This window comes from Cuculus canorus, chromosome 25, assembly GCF_017976375.1.
Source record: "Cuculus canorus isolate bCucCan1 chromosome 25, bCucCan1.pri, whole genome shotgun sequence".
Lineage (NCBI taxonomy): Eukaryota > Metazoa > Chordata > Aves > Cuculiformes > Cuculidae > Cuculus > Cuculus canorus.
Window position 1 is genome coordinate 5,401,991 of NC_071425.1, and position 14,626 is coordinate 5,416,616.

Consider the following 14,626-nt stretch of genomic DNA (forward strand, 5'->3'; position numbering starts at 1 on the left):
CACTTTCAGGAGTGCTGTTGGTAGGCTATCATCCTGACCTAGCGCCTTGTTCTGGTTGTGAATCCCCTCCCACACACCCGTGTATTTTGTACCACTGTGCAGGCACCAGAGGTTCAGCTCATTTGAATGCCCGACCCACTCACAGCAATTTGTCTCCCTGCCCAGTTGTCAACACCTGAACCAGAGACTGGAGCTGGGGACTGCTGGGGGACCTTAACCTGCTTCACTCACCACCTGGTGACAGGAGGCGATCATTGCGTGCCAAAGGATTGAAAAGATTTGTCTCTTGGCATGCTCTAGATAATGTTTTCTTTGTCTTTCTTTGTGTGTGTTGTTTCTGATTCCAAGGTTACAGCAGCGATGGTTCTGGAGTGCTAACTCAGATGCCCAGGCTTGTCAATAAGAGCTCTAAGGCGTATTACTTTATTGATAATTATTCAGTTATTTATTAATTATTTATTTTAAGAGATATTTTTCCTGGGCCAGGTGACCTATGGGGTACCTTACAACCTAATTCTTAATGATCTCATGACTAAGTCTGCATTTAAATGACTGGTAAGCTTTGCTTCTGGGAAACAAATGAACCCACATCCTCTGACTTCCCGTGTTCTGTAGGCATTCTGATCTAGGAATGCACGGGTTACAAAGCCATCATGTAAAACTCTCTGATCACCTAATTTTCTGTATTTTATGAGTATTCAGGGTGAGTTCTCCATAGTCCACCGACAAAGATAGATACTTTCAGGAGGTCCAAACCAAATAAACTCAAAAACCACCCCCACCCCTGCCTCTCTCTTCCAGTTTCCCTCCCTTCCTCCCTTCCTTGCCATACTCCTAAGGAATTTCAATTTGCTAATAAAATATAACAATATTGCTTCAAACTGCAAAATTCTTCCCAAGCATTAAGACTGTGGGTGGGTACTGGATGTGGTTTGGATGGAGTTAAATTTCATGACAGGGTTGATTTCAGCTCTGTTACAGTTACCAGTGTGTGATAGCTGTCTGGTACAACTCATCCCTGTGCTCTGCCAGCATTTCAGGGAGTTATAGCCTTCTCAGTCTTCTCTGTGAGCCGAAAAAACTCATGTTCCTGTAGACCAAAGCATGGCTCCTCAGAGCTTTAAGAACACTGATGTTTTCTTCTTCCATAGTGGTACATCTGATACAGACAATCCCAGTTTAAAGAAGTTAATTCGTTAACTCGCACTTTGTTAATTCAAAGTGTGAACAAACAAATAAGGCTGATACTGCCTGTCAAACTGAATTAATTGCTCTTCTAGAATATAATAACTGTGCAATGTAAACAGGAAGCATAAACAAAACCTCAGTAGATGATCAGTCACAGTAAAGTCAGGAGAATCAAAAAATTCCTGGGGATCTTAATAAAGCCATCCACGTATGGGAGTATTATTCCAAAGATGAAGGAAAGATTTCAGATATGTGTCAATGATACACGTCATGGGCGTAGACATTCTTTAGGAAACACCGTCATCACGCACTACTAAAATCTCACTGGGAAAAGAATGGAAAGGCATATATATGGAAAAATAGATATGACCTGTTAAAACAAATAAGGCAGAAAGAGTAAACGTCTCATAGACAAGCACTGGAAGATTTGTTAAATCAAGGAAGAATCTCTTATGACCCTAGAAAAAAGCCTCCTGATGGCCCTTTTCATTTCAGTATTTCTCAGGGTGTAAACCAGAGGATTCAGCACTGGAACAAACACAGTGAAGAAGAGGGAGGCTACTTTGTCCAGTTTAAATGTCTTGAAGGGCCGAGCATAGATGAATATCCCTGGAATGAACGTGATGCTTATTGCCATTACCTGGACTATGCAGGTAGACAAAGCTTTGTGCTTTCCTTCGGTGACTTGTCCCCGTATCTTGACTAAAATGACAGTGTATGAAATGAGGAGCAAGACAAAAATTACTCCAAGGAGCAGTCCACCATTTGAGACCATCAGCAGCTCAGTCAGGTAGGTGTTAGCGCAGGCCACTTTCACTACTTGTAGAACATCGCAGTGGAAATGGTCCAGGGTGTTAGGACCACAGTAAGGTAAAGGGAGAAGCAGAGCAATCTGTGTTGCGGAGTGAATGAATCCACCTGCCCACGACCCTGCCACTAGACCTACACACACTTCATGGTTCATGATTGTCGAGTACTGCAAGGGCTTATGGATAGCGACATATCGATCAGCTGCCATCACTGCAAGAAGGAAGATGTGAGCACCACCGATGAAGTGGAACAAAAACATGTGAAGAATGCAGTCCTTGAATGGAACAGTTTTATGCTGGGAGAGGAGACCTGACAATAGAACAGGAATATTTACTGAGGATTCGGTTATATCTGTGAAGGCTAAGTTGGCCAGAAAGAAGTACATGGGTGTGTGCAAATGGTAGTCTGTGATAACAGTGGTGAGGATGGTGATGTTTTCCAAGCAGGTCATCAAGTAGACAATGAAGAAGACCATGAAGAGTAATTGTTGAATCTTAAGACTGTGGTTGAAGCCCAGGAGGACAAATTCCGTCACAGGATTGGTTGCATTCTGTGGCTCCATTTGTTACCATCTGAGCATACTTGTGAGAGGAATGGTGGAGAAGGGAGGCTGAGGAAAGCAAGGTTTTCAACAGGAAGAGAGATAGTCTTTCTCCTTCTCTGGCTCAGAAAACTCCATCCTAGAAACCTCCTTACATCCTTGCAGCATACAGTGGCAATTCTGTTCAGTGGAGGTACTCTCAGTGTTAGGAACCATTCTTTGGTCTTCAGTTTGGCTCCTCTGCATCTATACCCTTAAAGTCCTGTGTAACTTTACAACTCGTTGCTGTCTTCATAAACAGACTCCCAGTAACGCAGGCTTTAGTCTCTCCTCAGTGCAACTGTGCTTATCTCTAACAGCACCTTTTTCCATTCACAATCAGGAGCCCTTATTCTACATGGGACTGCTTTGTCTGCAGCCTCAGAGCTGCCCGATTCCTCTCCTCCACAAAGGACTCCAAAGAGAAAGCAAAATAAATAAAAAAGCACTCCTAGATCATTCTGTCTAAGCATAAAAATAGATGCTTGGAACAAAGTTACTGTGAAAACTACACAAACTTTCTGGGGTCTGAACAAAAATGATTTTGCTATGGACACTAAGGGGTTACTGCTCTGGCAATCGGGAATAAAACAAATAGTTTAGAGTATTTTATGATGTACCATTTACTGTGCTATTCCTGTGTCAGCCAAAGGGAAACAGACTGCTTTGCACATTCTTTGCTTTGCAGACATCTCTGCTTCAAGGCAAACAGAGGCAATCTGAAAAAACAAAACCTGAACATTTCCACAAGAAAAAGAATGATTAATTTCTTGAATTTGTTTCCAGTACAGTGAGAGAAGCAATCTGAAGAATGAGAAAAGATGAGGCATTACAAGGCGCAGCAGCTCTTCAACACAGCCTGCCGGCAAGTGTGCACTGGGCTTGATAGTCAGAGAAGAGTTGGGAGATGCAGAGTGCAGGTCATTTCACACACACATGCATAGGCACTTCATTCCACTTATCTCAGGTACCTGAATTAAGATGATCTCAATCATTTTCTGAGTGTGCCTGCTTCCTGTTGTTGGTTCCAAGACAATCTCAATGATCAGCTCAATTGCAAAAGCAGGACTGTCTTTTAAAAGAAAGAGGCAGATTTAGGCTTGATATAAGGAAGAATTTCTTCACCATGAGGGTGGGGAGGCCCTGGCCCAGGTTGCCCAGGGAAGTTGTGGCTGCCCCATCCCTGGAGGTGTTCAAGGCCAGGTTGATGGGCCTTGGGCAGCCTGAGCCATTGGGAGGTGTCCCCACCCATGGCAGAGGGGTTGGAACTGGATGATCTTTAAGGTACCTTCCGACCCAAATGATTCTATGATTCTATTTACACTGGGTTGGCAGCTGCCATACATGATTTAGGGGTAAGGATCCTGGATCCCACTTGCAATGCCTCTCAGACAGGAACTCCTCTCTCGACCTCAGCCCTGAGCATCCTAAATCTCTGTACATGAACTGGTTGTGCAGTCATGTTGGAGGCAAGGCTGGGGAAACAGCAACTGTAGCATGTGATCGATTTGTCCTAGATACCAACCCTAGGATGAGAGAAACTATGCTCTGGCTGTGCCTGTTTCTTACCACTGTCTCTAACAAAGCCCAGAAGGCTAGCTCCTATCTGGATCCCTGTCCTATAGGTATCTGAACAGATGTGACCAGTATTCTACGCCCTGACACTAAAAGAGGCACTAAAAGAGGCCTTTAGGTGCCTGATGATCATTCCAGGACAAGACAGACTTCTATCCTGCCCCATCACCTGCCCAAAATATCTGAAATCATCATTTCTCTCATCTGAAAATGTGAGGTGTTGTGCATTTCTCTGAGCAGACTTTATGCTCCTCCCACACTTTCTTAGAATCCATGTGAACTGTTCTTGTCCTCATAAAATGTTTCTCTCAATTTTGCCTCAGACTCTGTCTGTACTGATCCTATGACAGATTCTTTTATGCTGTGGACAATAAGCTTTGCTTGCTGCTTTCTTTCTTTTGTAAGGGTTGACATTTGCAGAGTCATTTGAGAGATGACTCAGTTTGTCTGAATAGTTGGCATGGACAATGCCTGACTTTGGGACATTTCCTCTTGTTCCTGTGTCCCCTGGCCTCCAGAATCAGATGTTCAATTCAAAGAGAAAGCGCAGGATAAGCCAAACCAGGGACTGCTGGAGAATTTGGGCTTGTGCCACGGTTGTGTTGAGGGTAATCTATTCCTCCTTTATCCTATTTGGATTTTCTTTTGAAACAATAAACCTCTGCTCACAGATGCTATGATTAGCAATAACTGTTTAATTTGCTGGTCGCATTTTGTGTGCAAAGTTCCCTGAAAACAGGGAGCAGGAATAATTGCCTGCTCTGCAAATGAAGGTAAGCCAGGGCCTGAGAGCGACAGCGTGGAGCAGGAACAGCCCACCCCACCTCACCGGCAAAGGTAGCACACACGGAAAAGGAATCATAGAATAATAGTTTGGGGTGGAAGGGACCTCAAAGATCATCTAGTTCCAACCTCCCAACCTCCTGCTAGAAAAAAGAGCAGATGAAAATCACGGACCAGTCAGCCAACAGTCCAAGGGCTGCCAGAGAGAAAGGGATGCCAGGGAACAGGACACCACCAAGCTCCATGTCATACATGCAGTGCGGGAAGCATAAGCTGTGGGAAGGTTTTACACTCACAGGTACGTGCAAACACACAATTAGAGATTTGTCGAAATTACCATTCCAGTGAGCCAGCATAGTCGGGTCCAGGGGAAGAGGATGCTCTCCAACCAGGCTCAGGACTGTGGTTTTGGGTGCCAGGGTGGCACCAGCACATGAAAGCTTCTCCTCTGGTGCCCTTTACCTGCATGCTGCACAACGCTGCTCTCTGGTATTTACTACAGCAGATGTCAGTGCAGGCCACCAATCAGAAAGTCCACAATGATGTCATTGCAGTGGTTTGAGACATCGTTCTCTTGACACTTGTTGATCGGAGGTTGTTCATGTCATCCAGCTCCTGTTCACACTGCAACTGAGCTCCTGGCCGAAGCCAGAGTGAATCTACTCCCCCCTTCCAAATGACAGAAGATAAATGACTTCAAGGTCCTGGAGTCATTTTTATCTGTGAGTGGTTCTATGAGGCTCTCTCCAGAAGATTTTATTCATGGCATAAAGAACTGCTAAGTGAGAGATGGAAAACATAAATGATGCCATGGCTCAGGTGATGAGATACTTGTCCAAAACACACTGCAGTCTCTGCTACAGTGACTGCACTTTATGAAATATTAACTTTTTTTTCTTAGAAACAAAGATTGAAACTTTATTTTTCATCAGATGGTGGCAGTTGTTACCTCATGAACACAGAAGTAATGGGATTCATATATGCTCACACTGAACAGAAGAAACATTATTTCTAAGTAGAGTTTATCCATTTTCCAAGTGTTTCAAGTTATCTGGGTGTTTAGAAAAAGTCAAGCATGGAAGAAACAAAAAATCTCAGAGTACAGAGGAGGAGAAAGATTCCTTTCAAGCAGAAGTGGATTTCTTCCTCAGCTCACCCATCATTCTGATCAGTACTTCTTTCACTTCTTTATTTCTCAGGCTATAAATCAAGGGGTTTAACGTGGGAACTACAGTTGTGTATATGAGAGCCAGGACTTTCTTAGCGTCTTGATAGTAACTTGCTTTGGGCTGTAAGTAAATCAAGGTCCCACTGCCACAGTACAGTGTCACAACAATGAGGTGGGAGGAGCAGGTGGAGAAGGTCTTATGTCTGCCCTCTGCAGAAGAAATCCTCAGGATGCTGGAGAGGATGCAGGCATAGGACACCAGGATGAGACAAAATGGTGTAAAGATGACCAGCACTGTGGTCATAATGATCTGCTTTTCATAGAGAGAGGTGTCAGTGCAGGAGAGCATGATGAGGGGGGGAATATCACAGAAGAAGTAATTAATCTGCTTGGGCTCACAGAACGGCAACGTGAACACCCAGGCTGTCTGCACCACAGAGACGATGCTACCGCTGCAGCATGACAGCAGGACCAAGGAACGACAAACCCTACTGTTCATTATCGTTGCGTATCTCAGGGGGTTGCATATGGCCACGTACCGGTCATAGGCCATGGCTGCCAAAAGGTACCACTCGGTGGCTGCTAAGACAACCACAGAGAAAAGCTGCGTGATACAGCCCGTGTAGGAAATGCTCCTGTCCCCTGCCAGGAAGTTCACCAACATCTTGGGAACAACGACGGATGCTGTGGAAATATCCAGGAAGGACAGGACCCGAAGGAAGAAGTACATGGGTGTGTGGAGGGTAGAGTGCCCTGTGATCATGAAGATGAGAAGGTTCCCAATGGTGGTGATGGTGTAAACGAAGGAGAATGTGAAGAACAACAAGTGCTGCAATTCTGGGTGGCTGGACAATCCAGAGAGGATGAATCCAGTCAGCAGAGTGTGGTTTCCTGATTCTGGTCCCTCTGTCATCTCCATCTGGGAGGAATCAAATGGACACACTGTCAGATGAGTAGTTTCTGCACCAAGATCGTGGTGCTTCAGCCAGTTATGGAAGTGAGGGAATCCCTGGAGAGCCGCTCCATTGAAGGGTGCAGCTCCAGAGCTGGCTTAGCTGAACACAGCAGGACAGCAACGGCTCTGTGTGCTGAAAGCGTGATATTAGTGCTCTCTGCATTTCCTAGTTTGCACCAGTGCCCAAGCATACATCACAGACAGGAACACATGAGCCTTGGAGTCTCAGACACCTTTAGAAGTATTAAAGGATGCCAAGAGCAGCTGCAGGCTGCAGCAGCCTTGGCCCAGGATCCTCCTATCCAGTCACTGGAGCCCAGTCCAGTGCCTAGGGACTTGGGATCTTATGGATCTTTATCCCATTTGCAGGTTCACCCAGTAGTAAAGATAAACACATATCCCTGAGACACAGGACACAAACACACACAGACAAGCAAAGGCCATGGACGTGGCCGGCCGTACAGATTGCCTGGACAACACATAAAAGACTCACATCACATAAGAGAGCAGACAGCCATGGTCCCCCCTCCTCTGGGCTTGGCACAGGCAGGAGGTCACCAGTGCAAGTATGCAGGTAACATCTTTAGCATTCATAAGCACAAACCATGCCCATGGGGACCCTGAGCACCGGCAAGGTCCCTCTGACTGTCTGGCATCCTTGCCCAAACCCTGCCCCTCTGACTGGTCCTACAGGTCCATTACTCACTGTCTGCTCCAGACCGATGCACCGAACACTCTGCATTCCCATCTGGTCCCACAGGTACCCCACACTCACAGGTTCTCCCTGGGCACCAGCACAGACTCTCTGCTCACCTGATGTCCTTGCTTAGACCTCCTACTCACCGTCTGGTCCAGCTGGAAGTTTGCTGGTGGATATACATGCACATCCCCCCACACCTTGTTAGGGGGAGATATACACCCTTCCCTGTGCCCCCAGCAGCCAGCACAAGGCACAAGAGCTGTGACCCATGGTCCTGCTCCACCTGCCAGTGTTGAGCCCCTTACTCGCCTCACTCATGACCGTCTCCTCAGTAACCAGTTTTGGGGACACATGCCATTCTCACTGCAGGGGCAGTAGGCTGAGACCCTACTGGTTCCTGTGGCTGCACTGGGACCTCACTGGCTCCAGCAGCTGACAGCACAGGTCAAGGGAGCCCACACTCTCAGTCTGATTTCAGTAGCTTGCACCAAACCCACCCACACTGATCCTCTGAGCAGCTGACACTGGAGGTGTCCCGGCCCATGGCAGGGGGTGGAACTGGATGATCTTTAAGGTCCCTTCCAACCCAAACTATTCTATGATTCTATGGTACTTTGTTCTTACAGCGCACCGCAAAGCGTTATGAAAAGATTTCATAAGACAGAACAGAGTGCACTGTTCATGTGCAGGGCTCAGCCAGACCAGTGCTGACCAGTGCCAGTTTATGCTCAACCAGTCCCTTTAAGACCCCTCTTCTGTCTATTCCCCTGTTTGTTCCTCCTGGCTCCCGTTCACCTGAGCATCCCCTCACCAGTGGGACCCTGCCATGGTCCCACTGACCCCATCCAACATCCCCCACCCTCAGGTTTCTGTCAAACGCAGGCAGAGCGCAGGAACACCACGAAGCCACAGATAAAGTGGAAAGAATAAATTTATTTTCATTACCTCATGATCTGGGGCAACTCCAAAACCAGCACGTCGGCAGATAAAACACAAACAGGAATGCAGGTGCCGCAGAGCTCAGTCCTTGGTAGGAAAGGTGTGTGTGTAGCCTGTCCCGCTGCCTGTATTCATTAGGGAAAGCAGAGTAGATTTTTGCTGCGCTTCAATCTTTCTCACAGCAGGGCTGGGATCTCAAGCACATTTTCTAGGATGACGAGTTTATCACAGTCCTACACTACCCAAATACAAAGATTGTTCTTGTCAAACACACAGGACTACGCAATGATCAGCATGACTGATGTGGTTTTCTACATCCCAGCTGCACTTGAGTGCATTTATAGTTCCTTCTCCCCAAATCTTCCCTTATGTTTGCACAGCATCCTTACCAGTTGCAAAGTCCCAGTTGCCTGTAGTTTCTTGAGAGCTCATCAGCTGGCAATGTTTGTTCCTAATAACTGTCTCTGTAAGCGCTAATTGGTTTGATGTCTCTGTGGTTTTGACTCCCTCTCTCTTATTATCTTTCCAGTTTTGCAAGGTTCTTACTTAGAAAAAGCCTTGTGAGAACTTCATGAGGTTCAACAAGGTCAAGTGCAAGGTCCTGCACCTGGGTCAGGGTGATCGCCGGTTTCAGTACAGGATGGGGGATGACATGATTGAGAGCAGGCCTGAGGAGAAAGATTTTGGGATGCTGAAGGATGAGAAGCTCAACATAAGCCGGCAATATTCACTCGCAGCCCAGAAGGCCAACCATGTCCTGGGCTGCATCCAAAGCAGCGTGGCCAGCAGGGCAAGGGAGGGGATTCTGCCCCTCTGTTCCTCTCTTGGGAGACCTCATCTGGAGTATTGTGTCCAGTTCTGGAATCCTCAACATAAGAAGGAGATGGAGCTGTTAGAATGGGTCCAGAGGAGGCTACAAAGATGATCTGAGGGCTGGAGCACCTTCCCTACGAGGACGGGCTGAGAGAGTTGGGGTTGTTCAGCCTGAAGAAGAGAAGGCTCAGAGGAGACCTTATAGCGACCTTCCAGTACCTGAAGGGGCTACAGGAAAGCTGGAGAGGGACTGTTCACGAAGGCTTGTGGGGATAGGACGAGGGGGAACAGGGATAAACTGGAGAGGGGCAGATATGGGCTAGACATAAGGAAGAATTTCTTCACCATGAGGGTGGTGAGACACTGGCCCAGGCTGCCCAGGGAATCTGTGGCTGTCCCATCCCTGGAGGTGTTCAAGGCCAGGTTGGATGGGGCTTGGGAGGCCTCATCCAGTGGGATATCCCTGCCCATGGCAGAGGGGTTGGAACTGGATGATCTTTAAGTTCCCTTCCAACCCAAACAATTCTATGATTCTATGATTTAGAGACAGGAGAGGAATTCCACTGAAGAATGCATGCAGTGAAACAGTGCACTATATGGTTGTACTTATTCCACCTGCTTTTCTCTGCAGTCAGTTTAGGGCATTGTTATGTCTGCCTAAGGCTTTTCTCAAGATTTTCTTCACCTCTGTGTTCCTTAGAGTGCGAATGAAAGGATGCAGTATGAGACCCACATTAACATCCAGGGTATTCCCAATCCAGACAATTCCTTATCCACTCAGAGGTCCATCTGTCAGACCCATGTGTTTCCAATATAGAGACTAGAATGTTGTGTGGGACAGCATCAAATGCTTTGCACAAGTCCATGTAGGTGGTGTCAGTTACTCTTCCCTTATCCACCAATGCTGTAGCCCCATTGTAGGCGGCCACCAAATTCATCAGGGCCAAAACTGAGCCCAGGATTTGAGTCCAGGAGGATGACCCCTTCTTCTGGCCACACCATTTCTGATGCAGGCCAGGATGCCATTGGCTGCCATCAGGGCCACTGCTGGCTCATGTTCAGCCACCGTCGACCAACAGCCCCATGTCCTTTTCTGCTGGACAGCTTTCCAGCCACTCTTTCCCAAAACTGGTGCATTGTGTGGGGTTGTTGTGACCAAAGTTCAAAACCCAACACTTGGCCTTGTTGGACCTCATACAGTTGGCCTCTGTCCATGGATTGAGCCTATCCAGATCCTCTGCAGAACCTTCCTACCTTTCTACCCAGTTTGGTGTCATCTGCAAACTGAGGGAGCACTCGATCCCTTCATCCAGATCACTCATAAAGATATTGAACAGAATGGGTTTCAACACTGAGCCCTGGGGACACCACTTGTCCTCATGAGATCTACCAGTTCCTGGTGGGTCTCTGCTGGTCTCTGCACTCCCCTGGAGTTTCCCTGGTTCAGGAACCCCCCTGTACACTATGACCCCCTACTCCACTGTGGCACACGCCACACCAGTGCTGACCACCTCTGACTGTTGCTGGTGGGTTTGCTACGTTTCAATCTGCTGCTACTATTGATCTACTAAGGAACGTTATTCTAAAGTGGTCAAATCAAACATTTTCTTGGAGTTCCTTCTTTTGCCTATAATTCTAGAGAATTGTACATAACTGGCTGATATGGGCAAGCAATTTTTAGATGGCTAAAAATATGTGAGAATAATTAAACCCCTCACATTTAGGGATATAATCCAGTTCAGCTGTGGAAATTTATAACAGATCACATGATGGTGGCTTCTTTAGTCATATTTACTGCAAATCAGAACTTAGAGTAGAATTGATGTTAAATCTTGAAAAGAAATATTAAATTTAACTTGGTCAGCACTGGTTTTTTAGCATATGTTCGACTCATGTACAACTCTAGACATTTTGTCTTTTTTTTTTCTCCCGTTACGCCAAAAATATATTTTTAATTTCTATTGAAAATATCCTAAAATGATACTTTAGTTCTTCATAAAAGTTGATAAAGGTTCTCCTGGATATTCCAAGTCTCAAATTACAGGAAATGAGCAAAAAACCTGTAGAAAACAAAATTTAATTCAGCGATTCAAAGTTGGGTGGAAATAATTCCTTCCTTAGTGGTGAGGTAATTGCAGGTTCTCACCACAAGTGACTATATCAACCCTAGGGGACCAAATTCCTTGGAGATGGGCCAAAAATACTTGTATCTGGGAGCAATGCTAGAGTTGTGCTTTTTCCACCCCCTCAAGGTAAGTGGCAGAAAAACGGACTTCGGGACTTCTGCGCTTTAGCACAGAACTATTTGTGATTGCAGGAGGAAAGGCATGGGTTTGCACTTGTTGGTGCAGAGCTTTCTAATGCTGTGGGTGTGACAGCTTAACTCTTTCTAACTCTGTTTGTCTCTGGTTTCTCTCCGCCACTGTATACACAATCATTTTTCCTCTTTTTTAACCCGTCTCTGTGCATAAGTCCTGCAATTGTGGCTGATCCTGGAGTGTGTCCTCCTGAGGGCTCTTCCAATCTGATCTATTCTGATTCCACCTGTACAGGTTACCTTATTTACTGCCTCTTTACCTTTATATCTGTCTTGATACTAACGCAAGGGGGGTCTTGTGTGTGTGTGCATTTCACACATCTTTATTCTTTCCTCTCTGTTCTCCATTTATTTCTCAGCTCATGCATCCGTTCTGTCTCTGTATCAATCCTCTCTGTAGAACTGTTCCTCCATCCTGTGTATCCTGCTGTGCCTCCTTCTCTTTCCCTCTTCTCTATACATCGCATTCTCATCTGATTCGCGACTCAGCTCATTGACCGAATTTCTCTATGTCAGTCCTTCCGCCACTATTCCTTGTCTATCCAAAACCACAGGGTGGGATCCATCCAGCCTGGCTGCCATCTGTCAGAAATGCTGGTATTTTCTTGGTTTCTGTGTGTTGGGGCCCCATCTGGGACATGAGAGTTGGGCCCTGGGTCCCCCCTGTAAATTTAGGGACTCTTCTGGCTAAGTAAGGTGAAAATGATGCCAGTGATTGATCTGAACAGGCTGGACCAATGCCATGAGGTCTTTTTTGTGCTGGGTCCTTGGGGCACAACAGCCCTGTGCAGCTACAGACCAGGGGAAGAGTGGCTGGAGAGCTGCACGGAGGAGAAGGACCTGGGGGTGTTGATCGACTGACCAGGAGCCAGCAGTGGCCCAGGTGGCCAAGAAGGCCAATGGCATCTTGGCTTGGATCAGAAACGGTGTGGCCAGCAGGGCCAGGGAGGGGATTCTGCCCCTGGACTCGGCCCTGGGGAGACCACACCTCAAATCCTGTGTTCAGTTCTGGGACCCTCGTGACAAGAAGGATGTTGAGGCTCTGGAGTGTGTCCAGAGAAGAGCAACGAAGCTGGTGAGGGGGCTGGAGAACAAGGGTTACGAGGAGCGGCTGAGAGAGCTGGGGGTGTTCAGCCTGGAGAAGAGGAGGCTGAGGGGAGACCTTATTACTCTCTACAACTACCGGAAAGGAGGTGGTGGAGAGGAGGGAGCTGGGCTCTTCTCCCAAGGGACAGAGGACAGGACAAGGGGGAATGGCCTGAAGCTCCGCCAGGGGAGGTTCAGGTTGGATATCAGAAAAAAATTCTTCACAGAAAGAGTCATTGGGCACTGGAACAGCTGCCCAGGGAGGGGGTCGAGTCGCCTTCCCTGGAGGTGTTTAAGGAACGGGTGGATGAAGTGCTGAGGGACATGGTTTAAAGGAGTGTTAGGAATGGTTGGACTCGATGATCCAATGGGTCCTTTCCAACCTGGTGATTCTGTGATTCTGTGATTCTGTGATTAGAGCACTCAGGACTCTGACAGTTTATTAACATAGACATGAATATTATCTTTGTATTGGAACGAACTTCCAGCTGTGATCATTCAATTTAATTTTAATTTCCAATAGAAGTCTAGAGAGTTCATAACAAGTCTGTGTTATCTGGCTTGGATTTCGATTCTTACTCCATATGGCTGCTTCCAACTGATGAAGTCAAAGAGATATTCTACGAAGTCAAGGCAAAGAACAGGCTACATCACAGAGTATTCATACCCTTCGTTGAGGTGAATTTCACCTAATCCGTCCCCATGCATCACCCATCAGGGTAGAGTGAACTCTGCTGCGACGCCGTTCATATGCTCTTACTGCTTTGTGGTTTCACAGTATCACCAGAGCCTACAAAACGTCTCGCCACCCACTCCTTCAAGGCCCGCTTGACTTGTTCATTTTTAAGGGTGTAGATGTAAGGGTTGCACAGCTGAGTAATCACACAGTACAGGAAAGACACAACTTTGTCAAGATCTCTCCCACCCTGCTGACTTGGTCGGATGTACCTGTAGATGGAGCTGCTGTACAAAACAGTGACCAGAAAGAGGTGAGAAGAGCAAGTAGAAAAGGCTTTTCGCCTGTTTGTTGAAGACTGGATGCGTATGACAGTGTAGATGATGCAGGTGTAGGAAAAAGCAGATACTGATAAGGTGCCGAGTAATATTACAACACTTAGCGCTAGCGCGAGTTTCTCAATGAGGTCTGTGTCCGTGCAGGACAGCTGGAGCAGCGGTGCTATATCACAGTAGAAGTGGTTGATGACATTGGGCCCACAGAATGGCAAATGGAGTATGATTTTCAGTGGGGAAAGCATCAAGAAGATACTCATCACCCAGCAGCTCAGCACCAGCTGGAGACAAAACCTATTGCTCATGAAGGTGACATAATGCAAAGGGTGGCAGATGGCCACGTAGCGGTCAAAGGACATGAGAGCTACGTGGAGGAAAGTGCAGATACCCAGGATGAAGAAGAGGGCTAACTGAAGGAAACACCCAGAGAAAGAAATTGCCTTTGTTCCCGTGAGGAGGCTGTAGAGTGTCCATGGCATGAAGGTAGATGTGAAGCAGATTTCCACAAACGAAAAATTCCTAAGAAAGAAATACATGGGAATGTTAAAGGATTGGTCCACCATTGTGATGGTGATGACAGTGATGTTTCCAAGGAGGATTAGGAGGAAGACAACGAGGAGAATGGCAAATAAAATGATCTCCAAAAAGTGATTGTTAGTGAGTCCCAAGAGAATGAACTCCACCACTGTTGTTTGATTCAT

At 46.7% G+C, this 14,626-nt stretch overlaps 3 protein-coding genes across 3 annotated transcripts; all 3 read right to left on the reverse strand.

Moving 5' to 3' along the window:
* Positions 1-1,618: 1,618 nt before the first annotated feature.
* Positions 1,619-3,014, reverse strand: LOC104067503 (olfactory receptor 4D1). Its single transcript, XM_009570250.2, has one exon. It carries the CDS (start codon positions 2,558-2,560, stop codon positions 1,619-1,621), a length of 942 nt encoding a protein of 313 aa, XP_009568545.2. The 5' UTR covers positions 2,561-3,014.
* Positions 3,015-6,060: 3,046 nt separating this feature from the next.
* LOC104067502 (olfactory receptor 10A7) lies at positions 6,061-7,023 on the reverse strand. The gene has a single exon (XM_009570249.2). The coding sequence runs from the start codon at positions 7,021-7,023 to the stop codon at positions 6,061-6,063; it is 963 nt and encodes a 320-aa protein (XP_009568544.1).
* Positions 7,024-13,660: 6,637 nt separating this feature from the next.
* LOC104067501 (olfactory receptor 6C4-like) lies at positions 13,661-14,626 on the reverse strand. The gene has a single exon (XM_054088027.1). It carries the CDS (start codon positions 14,624-14,626, stop codon positions 13,661-13,663), a length of 966 nt encoding a protein of 321 aa, XP_053944002.1.

What these genes read in the sequence shown, in the direction of transcription:
- LOC104067503 (XM_009570250.2), bottom strand. Translation starts at nt 2,560, where the DNA reads ATGGAGCCACAGAATGCAACCAATCCTGTGACGGAATTTGTCCTCCTG.
- LOC104067502 (XM_009570249.2), bottom strand. Translation starts at nt 7,023, where the DNA reads ATGGAGATGACAGAGGGACCAGAATCAGGAAACCACACTCTGCTGACT.
- LOC104067501 (XM_054088027.1), bottom strand. Translation starts at nt 14,626, where the DNA reads ATGAATCAAACAACAGTGGTGGAGTTCATTCTCTTGGGACTCACTAAC.